At 51.1% G+C, this 13,931-nt stretch overlaps 5 protein-coding genes and 1 non-coding gene across 6 annotated transcripts; 3 read left to right on the top strand and 3 right to left on the bottom strand.

Moving 5' to 3' along the window:
• Positions 1-641: 641 nt before the first annotated feature.
• On the bottom strand, positions 642-1,711 carry BDZ99DRAFT_539936 (uncharacterized protein; the record flags this gene model as incomplete). Its single annotated transcript, XM_033726691.1, has 1 exon — positions 642-1,711. The coding sequence occupies one exon, from the start codon at positions 1,709-1,711 to the stop codon at positions 644-646; it is 1,068 nt and encodes a 355-aa protein (XP_033572473.1).
• An 816-nt stretch (positions 1,712-2,527) lies between these two features.
• On the bottom strand, positions 2,528-2,640 carry BDZ99DRAFT_t67. The gene has a single exon. It is a non-coding gene; the product is annotated as a tRNA-Leu (tRNA).
• Positions 2,641-3,809: 1,169 nt separating this feature from the next.
• Positions 3,810-4,694, top strand: BDZ99DRAFT_450102 (GatB/YqeY domain-containing protein; the record flags this gene model as incomplete). Its single annotated transcript, XM_033718148.1, has 2 exons — positions 3,810-4,052; positions 4,108-4,694. Exon 2 carries the CDS (start codon positions 4,128-4,130, stop codon positions 4,692-4,694), a length of 567 nt encoding a protein of 188 aa, XP_033572472.1. The 5' UTR covers positions 3,810-4,052; positions 4,108-4,127.
• Positions 4,695-5,698: 1,004 nt separating this feature from the next.
• On the top strand, positions 5,699-7,493 carry BDZ99DRAFT_466499 (uncharacterized protein; the record flags this gene model as incomplete). Its single annotated transcript, XM_033720786.1, has 3 exons — positions 5,699-6,826; positions 6,872-6,965; positions 7,018-7,493. Coding segments are annotated over exons 1-3 (1,475 nt in total), but the record flags the coding sequence as incomplete, so codon positions are not given.
• Positions 7,494-7,998: 505 nt separating this feature from the next.
• Positions 7,999-9,048, top strand: BDZ99DRAFT_450101 (uncharacterized protein; the record flags this gene model as incomplete). The annotated part of the gene is made up of 3 exons (XM_033718147.1): positions 7,999-8,202; positions 8,259-8,312; positions 8,362-9,048. The coding sequence occupies exons 1-3, from the start codon at positions 8,014-8,016 to the stop codon at positions 9,046-9,048; spliced, it is 930 nt and encodes a 309-aa protein (XP_033572470.1). The 5' UTR covers positions 7,999-8,013.
• Positions 9,049-10,561: 1,513 nt separating this feature from the next.
• BDZ99DRAFT_395664 (uncharacterized protein) lies at positions 10,562-11,254 on the bottom strand (the record flags this gene model as incomplete). The annotated part of the gene is made up of 3 exons (XM_033715958.1): positions 10,562-10,641; positions 10,767-10,819; positions 11,172-11,254. Coding segments are annotated over 3 exons (216 nt in total), but the record flags the coding sequence as incomplete, so codon positions are not given.
• Between the last annotated feature and the right edge of the window lie 2,677 nt (positions 11,255-13,931).

The following is a 13,931-nucleotide window of genomic DNA, read 5'->3' as shown; positions in this document are numbered from 1 at the left end:
GTACACCTCCAAAATCATAGACCGAAGCTCCCGAATCAGTTTCCCAGATCCCGCACCATGGAAGCCTAATTTGAATGGTTCAGAATTTTACATTATGAGGCTTTTCGGAGTCGTTGGGCCGGGAATGGGTCAGCGCTGTGCGTGCACTCTCAAAATCGGAATTGCCCAAGGTCTTATTTGAAGGCTTCGGAACTTGACATTGTAGGTTCTTTTGGACTGCATAGGCCTAGTACTCCCGACGGTGGCATCTAAACCCTAAATAGCAACAGTTCTCTGACGCACGATTTGAACGGTGGTGTCTTTTACATTAAACCCAATTATTCATGCTACTTCGGGGGCTCTCATACAGTGTCATCCACGCTCAAAGCAGTCACAATCCACACCGCGAGATCTACGATGTAACGAGTGTGACATGACACCTAGCATTTTTAGAGTAGGTTGGAGAACTTCACACAGCGGCAAGAGATTGTAAAGAATTTGGTATTCAGGAGCAAATCGCAAGAAAGGGCCTTTGTGTGCTAATCTGTTTGACTATTCTTTCGGTATATCTAGTAGCAAGTTTTGAAAAATGATATACATGTGCACAAGAAAAACTCACAAAAGTAATGACGCAATGAGACCAACTATTTCACAAAGCATGACCTCAGTACACCCATCTCGGGCGACATTTCGTCGTATTCTGCACGCGACACGCCCACTGTCTGCGGATTCTTTTGAGGCTTGGGACCCGTATCGTCGCCACTTCCGTTGATACTTGCGCCGGCTGCGTGATCCACTTGCCCTTTGCGTCCTCATACGGTAGGTCGTTCCATACCCCTTCCTCCTCTCCTGCTACTTCTTTTACTTCTTCTTGTGCCTCATCCACCGCCCAAATGGCCTCTTCCTTTACCGTTTGTGTGACCCAGTGGCCCTTTTCGTTCTCAAAACAGTCGTCTTTCCATGCCTCTTCCTCCGCGACTAATGCCTCTTCCGCTTCTTGTTCCTCATTTTCCAGTACCAGAGGGGCCTCATTCCCTGCTTCTTGCTCGCTGAGGGTTGCCGATTTCGGGAGCAAATCCGGCAGCATCGCCCCGACAGTCTGCGCCACATCCTCACAGGCCGCTAGGATACGTGGGTAAACATTCCGCATAATTTCCCACTGCCTCTCTCCTCTTGGTGTTTCCTCCGCCTGACGCATCGCCTCTCGCGTATATCCAAGAACGTGCGCATTATGGCATCGTTGAGCGTAAAGCCCGTGTTTCGACCACGCACGCCTATCGTCAGGATCAGCCTGATACCTATCGAGAAGTTGGATCTTGCTAAAGATAGGCCACCTCCTGTACTTCTCGCCACGACCGAGGGCTTCATCAAGTGCGTACGACAGCCCTCCGGGTACTTCCATGGCGGAGTTGATGGAAGTTAGGAGCTGGGCCTCGGCGAAGACGGCCATCTTGGTGGCAATGGGAGCGGCTTGGGCACGCGGTGTGCGGTTGTTGTCGAAGAGGTCCATGAAGAGGGTCTTGTCTATTGTCGAGGTGGCGTTGCTCATTGTAACAAGTTCGGCAACGTTTTTGGCCTCGCGGATGAGACTTTCTGCGGCTTCGCGGGTTGGTGGGCTTCCGGGATGCTGCGAGTTTGAGAAGAAGGAATCGGTGCGCGAGAGGGTGTACGCTGGGGAGGTTGTCGGAGCATCGAGGGCTTCCTGGGTGGTTATTGAAGCGTGAGAAGACATGCTTTCTAGTATCTAATTCGAGTGGAGTTTTCAAAAGTTGTTAAAAGTACGCACGGTATAGGGTGCTGTAGCGAAGGCTTTGAAAGGTGCGTTGTGGTGTTGAAGACTTCCCGTAGCTGTGTGTTAAGGTCAAATGTGAAGGAGAAAGGGAAAGAAGTGCGTAGAGAGAAATACTTTTGCACGCCTCGTGCGCTCTGAAGTACGCTCTGAAGTGCACTCTGAAGTGCGCTCTGAACCATGGTAGCGGAGGTAGGGAACCGTGGATGGATGAACAAGATACCACACCTCAAGAAAACCGAGGGTTTGAAATCGCGTGAACAGTCCATTGTCTTTTACTATTAAAATATTCTTAACCTGAGAGGTCCTTTAGCGACGTATGAGCGTGTGCAAAATGAGATATGATTTGACTTGTGTAGTTTGTTACATCTTGTGTCGTGAAATTTCCGCATCTCGACGCCCCTCAATGATTTACGCGCATGGAGAAAAGCATCTAAAACACAAAATGATCAGAGGTTTCAACAGAACACTAATCATTGCTCGAGATCCCTTGAAGCACCTTGACTAGAGCCAATCACGAAACGTGAGCTCCCATTTCCCCCTTTTCGGGTCAGTCTCGAGCTCCCCCATAGCCGTTTTCCGCCCTCAATATCGTTGTAGCGGATTCAACAGGCATACTGTATGCTAGAGGCGAATATCTCATTTCTCAAGACGTCGTCCAATTAGTTTTCTTCTACGCCCCACTTCAACTTTCAATCTGTCCTTTCGTAAGGTTAGCCCAAAAAAGCAACATTCGGAGCAAAGAGCAAAAGAAAAGCCTGACATCAGTGAGATTCGAACTCACGCGGGTTACCCCAGTAGTGTTCAGCATTGTGTTTGCACATTGCAACGTGACTTGAAACTACCGCCTTAGACCACTCGGCCATAATGCCTGTTTGAATACTGATGCAGAGAAATAGTGCGTACACATCCCCTATCGGCTCCTAATTCTAGTGAATGAGATGTTGAAAGCCCTCAGAGCACAATCTCAGTTGTGACGGGAAACCGCAGGAAGCGAGACAAAGCAAACACCAAATAAAGTCTAGTCCGCCACTTCATAAAGTTAACATTATGGCTTGACCTCTATGGCCCTTTAATGACCTCTGACATTTTCCCGAGCACCTGCTTCACAGCGTCAAGGTTTCTCAAGCCTGCTTGATCTAGGTTTAGTAGCTCATACGGCTAATCTTTATTCGCTGGCTCATCTCACACGTAGTAATCTTCTTGGAAAGCTCCCAGCGCCCAATTGCTATCACTCTCAGTCATGTGCTCGATTAAGTATTTGGCATTTCACCTTGGGTTCTGGGTTTCTGTACCAGTCATCGTTGAAGTATCAATGCCTGCGACAGCGGGATGGTTGGCAGACATTTTCGCCATAGGCCGATTTCGAGTAAGAAATTGGATATAGCGAAGCGCAAGATATTGAGAATGCGAATTTGAGATGCTAAGAAGATATTCGGGAAAGATATAGAAGCATACTTGCTGATCTGAGAACATATAAGTCTTATCAAGATCGCAGATCTGGGGGATGATTCCAAAGTCATTAGGAACGTGTGAAGAATACTTGCTATGTGGACTCAGGGACCCGTCGGAGTCATATTTTGACGGGGCAAAATCCCTTTGAGGTTCATTTTTATGATGCTTTCTATAGAGGCGATCATCAACAGGGTGAGGATGTATTTTCCGTTCTTCTAGTTTGGCCAAGGGATCAAGCAAGAGTCCTGACGTGCCTCCATCAGGCTTAAGGATTATGGAAGAAACTACAATTCTTCGTAAGAAAAGAGGATTCTGGTGTCAGAACGAGAACTGTGCACGAAATGAGCTGGGAAAAAGAGGAGTTTGGGAAAGGTGACGGTGCTCTTTGACATCATAAAAGCTTTATTTAAGTTGGAAAACAAAACGTTCTGTTGCGAGCGATTAGCGGAAAAGCCCATCGTTCGTGATTGATGGCCGCGGAGAGTAGGAGTGGAAAAGAGAAGATTTGTTACAGCGAGATATAAAACCAATATGTTACGAATGTGGTCAATGCGTTTTCGATCGTGAATTTCTCTAAACAGCGTCAAGCTTCAATTCAACACAACAAACGACCGGCGTCACTCTTTACAGCAAGTATACATCTGGCTCTCTTTCAGGCTAGCTCGCGACTCTCTTTCCGACAGCAAAGACGTTTTGCGAAGCTATACCGAGTTTCTAAACAAGAACTACTCCATCACACCATCAAACGTAAAAAGTAGCCAGGAAGACACCGAGAGAAGCAATTGATGCTTTGCATCCTGTTCTATACCCAGTAATACTTCGAGCCGACGTACGTAAGCCCTCATACCTGCTACCCCTTTGCCAATTCTAGCTAACACCTTCAGATACAACCACAATCACCACCATGTCCTCCCTTCCCCTCCGCCCCCTCTTCCGTCCTCGTCCCCTCCTCTATCCCCTCTCGAACGCGGCCTTCTTCAGCACTACCCGCCCCCGCCGCTCCGCTTCCCCAGGCCCCATCCTCCCCACCCTCCGCCCGGCCCTTCTCGCCGCCATGAAAGCGAAAGACACACAACGCTTAACAGTCCTCCGCTCGCTCCTCGCCTCCATCACCAACGCGTCGAAGACCAGCTCTCCAATCGCAAACGACGCGGCGCTGTATACGCTGCTAAGCAAGCGGATTTCAGAATGTAGTGCTGCAGCGAAGGAATTTGGAGACGCGGGGCGGCAGGATCTAGTGGAGAAAGAGCAGGGGGAGGTTGTGGTGTTGAGGGAGATTGCGGAACGGTGTGGCGCGGTGTCTGAGGAGGAGGTGAGGGTGGTTGTTGAGGGGGTGGTGGACGGGATGAAGAGTGAGAAGGGGGGTGTACAAGTGGGCAAGGCGACGGGGCGGGTGTTGGGAGAGCTGAAGGGAAAGCCCGTGGATCGGGAGATGGTTATGAGGGTTGTGAAGGAAGTTGCGGAGACGTGAGGGCCCGGGGGGGGGGGGGGGGGGGGGGGGGGGGGGGGGGGGGTTGTTGATAGGAGAGGTGTGTATATTGGATATTGGGTATATGGAGTGCTTAGGAAGGCTGTGTGCGTGTATAATACGTGTACTGTCCCCTGTAACTTGTAAATGTATTATATGATGGATCCTCCCACAAGTTAAGAGTGAGCGGTGTACATTAACATTATTATATTAAGGAACGACTCAGGCATCGAGCAGCCTAGCTCATTTCTATGAGAGCCGATAGCTCTTGAGCGCCCTACGAACAGAAAACCGTCCTCGAAGATGGTCGCAATAAGAGTTTTGAATTTATAGAATAGAAAGGCAATGTATAATATAGTTTGCCAAATAGAGCATTGGTATATTGATATAGTGCTCCCATATCGGTAATGGTTCTAGTGTGAAAAGGACCAGCTGATTAGTGCTGCTACCATGCTATAAGACTGAGATGATATTGATACTTTGTATGAATCTGAGCATTCTTAGCATGATAGCTTCCGTAACTCGAAGATTCAGTTTCTATGGCACAACCGGAATTCCAGCTGTCTGCGACCATTATCCCAGGGCTTTCAAGCTTGGAATACGCCACCTGCGTCATACTTCGTGAACCCACACCGGCCATGAAGGGTGCGACGAGGTTATCCTATCCGCGAGCGACCACTCACCCACTCCCTTTCCAGCTCTCAAACACGACCCAAGCACGAGGACTTCTGTTGAGCAGTGCGCTGGAAGGGCATCAGACGATTCTCCTGTTTCCCATTCTCCCAACGACACCTGAGCAGCCCAAAGTCGCAAATCGGGCGTGCTTCGCTGTCAACTCTGCCCTGAGGCATCAAAGGTACGGGCCGAATCCTCCTTTCGTTTTCCACTGTGTCAACGGTGTCGTGGACCCCCGCTTGGCATCAATATCTGCAGCCCCTGGAAGGTTGTCTAAGCGGCCGCCGATGACGCCGTCCATCCGCAACTCCATAACTTGGATATCATCCTCTCCACACTCCCTCGGCCTGCCATCTGCACTGACAGCTTACTCACCCCTGGTCATCCCACATATATTCCTCTCTTCTTGCCGCTCGCAACGCATTCCTCTTCGCAACTCTTTTTCCGCTCGTCACTCTTGACACGTACCCCGCCTTCCAGCCGCCTGCTCACTCTGCGATAGACAACCCCATCACTGCAAGCCCCATCACTGAACCATCTCGACAATGTCGCGCGCCGGTGGCTATCGTTCTTCCGCCGGAGACCTCGGATTCTTCGAGGATGATCCTCATAGCGGTCCTCGTCGAGGCCCAGAGCGATGGGATCGTGAGAGATTCGAGCGCATGGGCAGACGAGGCCCCCCCGAGCGCGAACGAGGCCCGCCCGAGCGTGAACGAGGCCCCCCATCCGAGCGTGATCCCCGCGAGTCCTTCCATTTCGAAGAACACGACCGTGGACCAGGTAGAAGCCGTCTCGACATTGAGATAAATGATAGTCGAGAACGAGAGCGTCGGGCGCCTCCAGCCCGCGTTGTCGAGAAAGAACGGTTCTTCGAAGAGGATCGCTTCGAGCGCCCCTCTCGCCGCCGAGCGGATTTCCTCGATGAACCGGCTGCTGCTGAAATAGCGAATCGTGCCCTAGCGCCCTATCGCCGCAAGTCTATCATTGAGCGAGATTTCGAGCCGCCTGCCAGACGTCCTGCACGACCCCAGTACATCCGGCGTCAATCGTCCCTCGATACCTTTGATCGCCGTCCATATCCTCGATACGGCGACCAGGAACGCGATGAATGGAGACCTCCGGTCAACGTTCCAATCCCTCTTCCTGTCCGAGAACCACGTCGTCGATCGCCGCCCCGCAGCCGCAGCCGCTTCCACGAGGAAGACTACGAGGAAGTACGTTACAAGGACGAAGAACCCGAGGAAGACTATCGCGAAGTCGAGGTCCGGCGAGAAAAGAGCACAACTCGCCGCAGCAAGAGTAAGAGCCGCAAGGCTCAGTCCATCCGGAGTTCATCTTCCAGCTTCGAGGAGGTGTCTCCCGTACGGGAGCCTCCTGGGCGCAAGGGCAAGACTAGAATGCCCAAGAGACTGGCCAAGAAGCAGGTTATAGTCGATTTGGGATATCCTTTTGAGGAAGAGGTAAGCCGCAAATCGAATATTGAAGAGCACTGCTCACTGGACCAGGATGACTTCATCATCATTCGTCGAGCCCTGGAGAAGGATCAGATAGATGAGATTATCAAGGTCAGCGAGACTTACGAAGAGGGCAGCGGGAACGGTGAGTCAAGACCACCAGCCCAGGTATCAATGTCTACTAATCGACGAAACAGAACGGACGACATACGTCTACGAAGACACAAAGACCAAGGCTATTGAGCCGCCTCCACCCCCACCCCCACCGCCCGAGTCTATCTATGCTCCTCCTCCCCCACCTAGCATTCATTATGCTCCACCCCCACCGCAAAGCTATGCTCCGCCCCCACCACAAAGCGTGCACTACTCACAATCTGTTCGGAGCGCGTCTCCACCGCGGCATGAGCACTACGAAGAACGCATTGAGGAATCTAACCGCATTGGAGGTCCTCTGCAAGTTCTTGTGCCTGGAGATCGCCGAGACGAGCGTGATATCAAGGCCGAGATCCGCAGATTAGAGGATGAGCGTCGTCTACTCAAGTATGAGCGCGAGAATGACCGTCTAGTGGACTACGAGGTTATTGAGAGGAGGGAACCTGTTCGAGAGGTTGTGCGGATCGAGAAGGATCGAAAGGGTAGGTTGGCTCTGGTCCGATCTGCTAAATAGTACGGTGTTGATATCTGGGACAGCGAGGAGACCAAACCCGAAAGTAGTGGCTGCCATGATGGCTACCTTGACTTGAGGAACGACTTCGGGAGGTTATGTTTCGACATATGCCAATATGCGTGTAAATCGGAAGCTAGTGCTATTCTCGGTAGGAGCTCTGGGATTTCTCAAACGTGGCCACTTTCTTTTTGAAGTTAGGAGTGTAACTTTCATTTCAATCAAAGACTTCGAGAGAGTTTCTTTGGGACAGATGTTTTCCTTGGATGGGTGGCGGGTTGAATATCTTGGCCAAGATTGGATAGAGTATGGACGGCATTTGGTTGGAAAGTAACAGAAAACCCAACCCACGTGTAACGAAGACAAGAATCCATGAGATTATGAACTCGAATAATTGAACCATTTGCTTCCACATATGAACTTTCCCCTACTCTGTTCATTGCATGTGATGAAAGATATCTTGGCAACAATAGTCCTAACTCCGCGTCACCTTCGGCGACACTCAAACACGCACCACCGACCACCCTCAATGCCAATCTGCATAGAATGTCGCTATCCAGTCAAGACCCTCTACACGACCTACAGCAAAGCCGATGATCGCTCTCTGGGCAAGGGGGTGCGGCTAACGCAATGCCCGCGCTGCAAACGCTTCGCCGACAAATATGTAGAGCACGATTTTGTCGTGTTATTCATTGACCTCGTCTTGATCAAGCCTCAGGTACGGCAGAGCCCCCCACAATTACGCGTTAACCACTAATCAGATCCATATTACAGGTCTACAGACACCTCCTCTTCAATCGCCTCGGCCGCGACGACGACCGCTTCGACGTACCGCTCCCACCATCGCTCCTCCATAACTCTTTCTAACAACCCTCAGCGCTCTATAATCCGCCTAGGAATCCTCCTCCTCCTCTTCGACGTCTACCTCACCTGGGCGCGCATCGAAAAGCTCTCCCCACCGCTCTCCTCCACAACCGCCCGCAACACCACCTCCCCCGCGGCTCTACCCACCACTGCGCCCACCAACGCAACCCTGCTCAGCACGCAGCCCCTCGTGCTGCAATACCTCTTCTTCCTCTTCCTCGTCGCCCTCTCCACCGCCGCCTTCCACCTCCCCATCCGCCTGCTCTGCGCGCACCCGCCGCGCCTCCCCGCCCTCAACCTCCACCTCCCCACCATCCCGCTCCCCGCGCGCGTTCGCGAAGTCGTAGCAGCGCTCACGCCGACGGTGCCGCTGTTCCCGTACTACCCGCACCCGACGCCGCTGAGCACGGCGCTGCTGGTGTCCAGCTGCACGAAGCTGTTCCCGATTCTGCTGATTATCTGGGAGTATGACTTGCCGAGCTCGGCGAGCGCGGTCAGTTGGGCGGTGATTGTGAATAATGTTGCGGCGTTGGAGATTCTGATGGATTGTGGGTATGTGAGGGCGGCGGTGTTGGTCGGGGTCGGGGCGGGGTGTAGGGGGTTGGTGGCCGGCGGGGTGTTGAAGGCGGTGGGATTAGGCGGATGGGGTTGGGAGGGGTGGGAGGTTGTGGGCGAGGGATGGACGGGGTGGTTGAGGTGAGATTGGCTGTAGAGTTGGGTTTTTGTAGGTAAAGATATCATTGAGATCGTCTTGAAGCTACAGGATTTGTGAGTGGTGTTTATGGGTGATGAAGGGATATTGCAGCATCCGTAACCACCCTTCCCTCTCTTCAATCCCTCTTAGTCATTCAGAGTCTTGCGCTATAGCCCCCCGAAGCCATTTCGGTCGGAAAACCAACAGATCCAACGGCGTTATCGCCTTGCGGACGCAGCGTTCACACGGTACAGCCTCTGCATAGTTCACAGTCACCCAGGAACAACCACATCACTATAAGCCCTAGCAAGAAACAACAACCATCTCGTAAAGTACTCCTTCCCCAATATCATTATTCTCGTTACAAGAAGTCACAGATCGAACAGCAACAGCTTTCCTATGAACGCAGTGGCTTCACAAGCTCCCCTCTCTGGCCCGTCAAAAGCTTAGCCTATATGGCTCCCTAATCTCAAGGTTCAGTAAGGACAATCACGCGAAAGCGACAGGGAAGAGAGGAAGCACTCTGTCCACACATTCGCCGCTGTTGTTGCAAGAAGTTACGGAATTGGCCGTAGAATAGTTGTGTTGGTATGATGAGAGGGGAACGTAGTTGGAAATTCAGAGGTTAGAGATGCTGAACTCTGGACTGGAGGTGTAGAAGAGGAGAAGACTTCCTCTACGTATTGGCTATTTTTGGGAGAAGGTTTCACGTATCTAACCGCTTGGGCGGACCTAGACAACGAACGAATATAAAAAAGAAAGACAAGACCTAAGGTTAGCATGTTGGAGATACGGGGCTGACGCCACTAGGGCAAGGTTCCTGCTGGTTAGTACGAGGGAGGTTGAAATTTTTCAAAATATATGGATTGGTGATGTGAGGAGCGGTGTTTTTGTTCTGGCACGGGGAGACGGCTCCGGTGTGGGAGACTAGATTTGCCTGGTACAAGCGAAAAGTATGCGATGTCTTGTGAAGCACTTTCGTGACGTGCTAGCCAGTTTATATGGTAGATCTTACAGATTCAACCGTATGATGATTTTGTTGGTAGACGCGGCGTGGACGTCGTGTACCCCTCCGCGTAGTTACAAAGTGTTCGTAACTCAAGGACCCTAGATTCGACGAGAGTGTGTTCTAAACAGTGCATAGCTTAGGACAGGTTGTGAGGCGCTCCGGGTACGAATTGGTCCTTTTTGTTGGAAGAAGTAACGAATCTAACCGCATGACTAGATCATCCGTGGAAGTGACGTGCGCTCCGCATGCCCTCAGCGTAATCACAGATATGTGCAGGACAGCCGAAACACGCTATAGCAACCATCGACCCAGAAGCATATGGTTCAGTCATGTGATCCCGAGAGGTATCCCGTTGCTATTGCTAGCTATGATACACATTGACGCCTTCCCAGCGTCCGCAGCCAAAAGTATCCCAATGAAGTATGAAACATATACTGCACGCATTGCTTGTCTCCTTGTCCAACAAGTCCTCAATCTCCCTCCGAAACACTGAATGAGATGGTGGTGGTTTTAATGTGATCCCTCGTGTGGTCGGAGGTCGAGTCGGCGGGGTGCGATGAGAGGGTGCCATTGGGCGAGGAAGGTGATAGCTGAGATGGGAGTTAGCGGTGTTCAGGTCAAAATCGGCTGGGAGGAGAAGTAGTTGGATGTAGAGATGCGCAAATGTGTAGACATGCAAGCATGTCGTAAGAGGGCAAAAGGGCGGAACACGTACCCCACATGAGAAACATTGCCACTGCGGAGAGTACAAGAGTTGATCGCCATACACTGTTTCCCAGTTAGCATGCCATTCATATATCGGTGTCCGCCTTGCTACGCAGTCTGCCTGGTGGTCCTTCTCCGCCGTTACATTTATTCATTGCTCCATCCGTGTCCGACAGTGCCCGGCCTTCTCAGGTAGTTTTGTACTGAAGTCTCTCCCCTCAAATATTTCTACCCGGAATACACCGTGGAATCATTTTCATGACCCGGACGACTGAGGCTGTCTAGACCGGAAGAAGCAAAGACGAAACTCGAACGGAGCGGCTATCGATGCTGGCGGATGGACAGACGGAGGACAAGGCGAACACGCGAGTGACGCGGTATTCCGGGGCTCATATGAGGAATAGAACGGACTCACGTCTGAGTTTCGCCCTTTGGCGCGACAAACCACGACACGGCGCAGAAGATGACGACGACGATGAAGCCGATAAGTAGACTCCAGCTACAAGATGAGCGTTGTTAGCGAGACTCCTGGAAGCCGAGGATACGGACAAGTCGGGGGACATACCCGTTCGCCATGGTTGTGAAGGTTGACAGGTCCTGATGTCGTTGATGGAGGTGGTAGCTTTTTGGTGGAGCTCAAGCCATGACGCCAGGGTTGATGGATCTTAATTGGCCTAGCGCTGTCACGTGCGACGAGATGCTCCTGCCCTACCACATACCCACTACATCTAGAACATCACCCGGTAACGTTCCTTCATCAGACCACTTCCACGGATATCAATCTGCCTTGCCATTGCTGATCAATATAGTGAGCTGGCATTTTGGATGCCTGCCAAAACACGGGTATATATGGCACTTCACACTCCCTTTCCTATGACCATTTTTCATCACTTGCAACCCATTTCCTCACCATCTCAAGAAATATTGAATAATTCCAAAACAGCTCTTCCATATTGTAAGTTCAATTTCTCGAAGCCTTGCATCGAGTTTCCTGACTGTTTCTCAGCTCACGGAATGACCAAGGGGGCGCTATCTTTCTTTTCAGTCAAACTTCTCCTTATTCTCTGCTGAAATTCGGTCTTCCAGCTACATTCTTCCCTGTTTCTTTCTGATGCGTCAATTCATAGTGAGGCTTTCGACCGATTCACCGCATTGAGGTCTCCAGTGGTAGGCATGCACCTCGTCCTGCAGCTAGCCGAGCGGCGATAACTTCGCCACCACCAGAAAATCGTTTCCAGTTCTCAGCTGCAATTGCTCTGCCGTCACTTCACTTGTGGGAAGTCTGCCTTGTTGATCTTCGTTATCATATGTAGTTTCGGGATCAAAAATGAGGCGATTTCAGCCTTGCAGCCTTAGAAATACGCGCTACAACAACCGAGAAAGCGTGATCGACCAGCTTTCTGCCAATGATATCGGCCTTCAACAAAGGTATCCCCCTTTTCTCACTTACTTTCACCCTTGAATATCTCACCGTACGCCAATGAAAGGAAAGAAATATTGCAGGCATTTTCGAGTCATGCCAAATTCCTCATTGGTTCCCAGGTCGGCTGTTGCCGTGTAGTGCAAGCCTTCCCACCTTAGCACACTGCAGGGCAAAATGGTCGGCAATCATACTCGAGCCTCACCGCTCCTTCAAACAGATTTCAAAAGACATGAACGCGTGGAACTGATCTAAGATTGATTCCGGTCTGGCTTCCGGTCACCGCTATTGGGGCTTGAGCTTTTTTGTCCTACGTTAAGTGCATACCTATGCATCCGGTGTCGGCAGCATTGTTTCTTGAGCTTCAATCGCAGTCAAGAAACACACTAGATGCGAGTTTAGGCGTTCAAGGCGGGCAGCTGGGCGAGCAGATCAATTGCAAATAATCCACGCCTCACCAACGAGATAGCCATTCCAAACGCCTTGCTACATAGACACCTTTAGAACTTCCGGTGATCTTCTTCCTGTGCAACACCCTGTTAGATACCTTGGAATCCACTAACCTTCCGAGGCCCTCAACCCGCCGCTTGCATGCATCCTTGCCAAGCTAAGGGCACCGTATCATCCATGTTGCTATCGGACCGGGATTCCTCTATGGACGGCAGCTTATCGAACTCAGCACAGATTTCAGAGATTCACCTCTTCAGTTCCAAACGCTACAGATACATCTAACAGTCCGAGTTTTGCTTCGAAAGCTCCTATGACTAGAGCCTTGAAGTCAATGCTCTTCATACCATGCCAACACGTATCAGGTACTGAAGTTGAGTCACTTGCTCCCTTCCAGCCGTACGGGTCATGGTGAGGCTCACACGACGCTGTCGAGCTTGTGAAACATGTCTAGGTGAGGCTGTCAGCAATGTGGCATACCGATCACTAATGATGGCTTCCCTTAGGCGCGCATCTCTTCTTAGCACTGGTTCCTTCATTGAAACATACTCGCATGGATCGTCTCTGCACTTGTTCTGGACTAGTTGCTCGACATGCAAGCAACACGCCCTTCCAATCAGACAGCACCAATCGTTACCGCCAGTGGTCTCAACCTCGTCGCCATCGGCGTCTTTGTCCAATGGAATTGGTCAGGTCTTCACGCCTCCTTTCAACTACCTAGCTGCTCCGAATGGCTGTTCAAGGCATCAAATGAGGAGGCGCTTCCTCAAGTCCTCTTTGTGCGCCAGGTTCATTCCTGTTGGAACACAAGCTGAATCTTGTCCGACTCAGCTCTGCTCTGTGTTTCTACATGGAGTATCCGGTGTAGATGCCTGTGACCGCCTTGGTACTCATCCTCTTTAGTCCCTTTAGGTAAGCCTGGCCAGCCTTTCGGATGCCAACGCATTCACACCATGCACCCCTCACGCCAATTTGCCGCCGTAGCCTCACGTCTCAACACCTGGCAACGTCTTAGCTGACGAAATTGGCGGTTGCCTCGTTTTCACAATTGTACAATTATCTCCGGCTTTGGTAATAGGCTGGCAATGAACTAGTACGCCTCATGTGACACGATTGGCCGTGGGTTCATTCTATCTCAATCCGACGCGTTGCTTATAAGCTTCTTGTCGTGTCGCTCCGAGAAGCCGGAATCAGCAGGCGACCTCATCCCCCTTTTCCCTAAGCATTTGTGTCTTTAAGACCTATATTACTCCAACTTACGCAACCATGTCATCAGACTCTGAAGAACTGGTTGTGGTCGAGTCTTGC

This window comes from Mytilinidion resinicola (genome assembly GCF_010093595.1).
Source record: "Mytilinidion resinicola strain CBS 304.34 unplaced genomic scaffold BDZ99scaffold_18, whole genome shotgun sequence".
Classification (NCBI taxonomy): Eukaryota; Fungi; Ascomycota; class Dothideomycetes; order Mytilinidiales; family Mytilinidiaceae; genus Mytilinidion; species Mytilinidion resinicola.
Note: the sequence above shows the minus strand (reverse complement) of the source record. Positions and strands in the feature narration are given on the sequence as shown.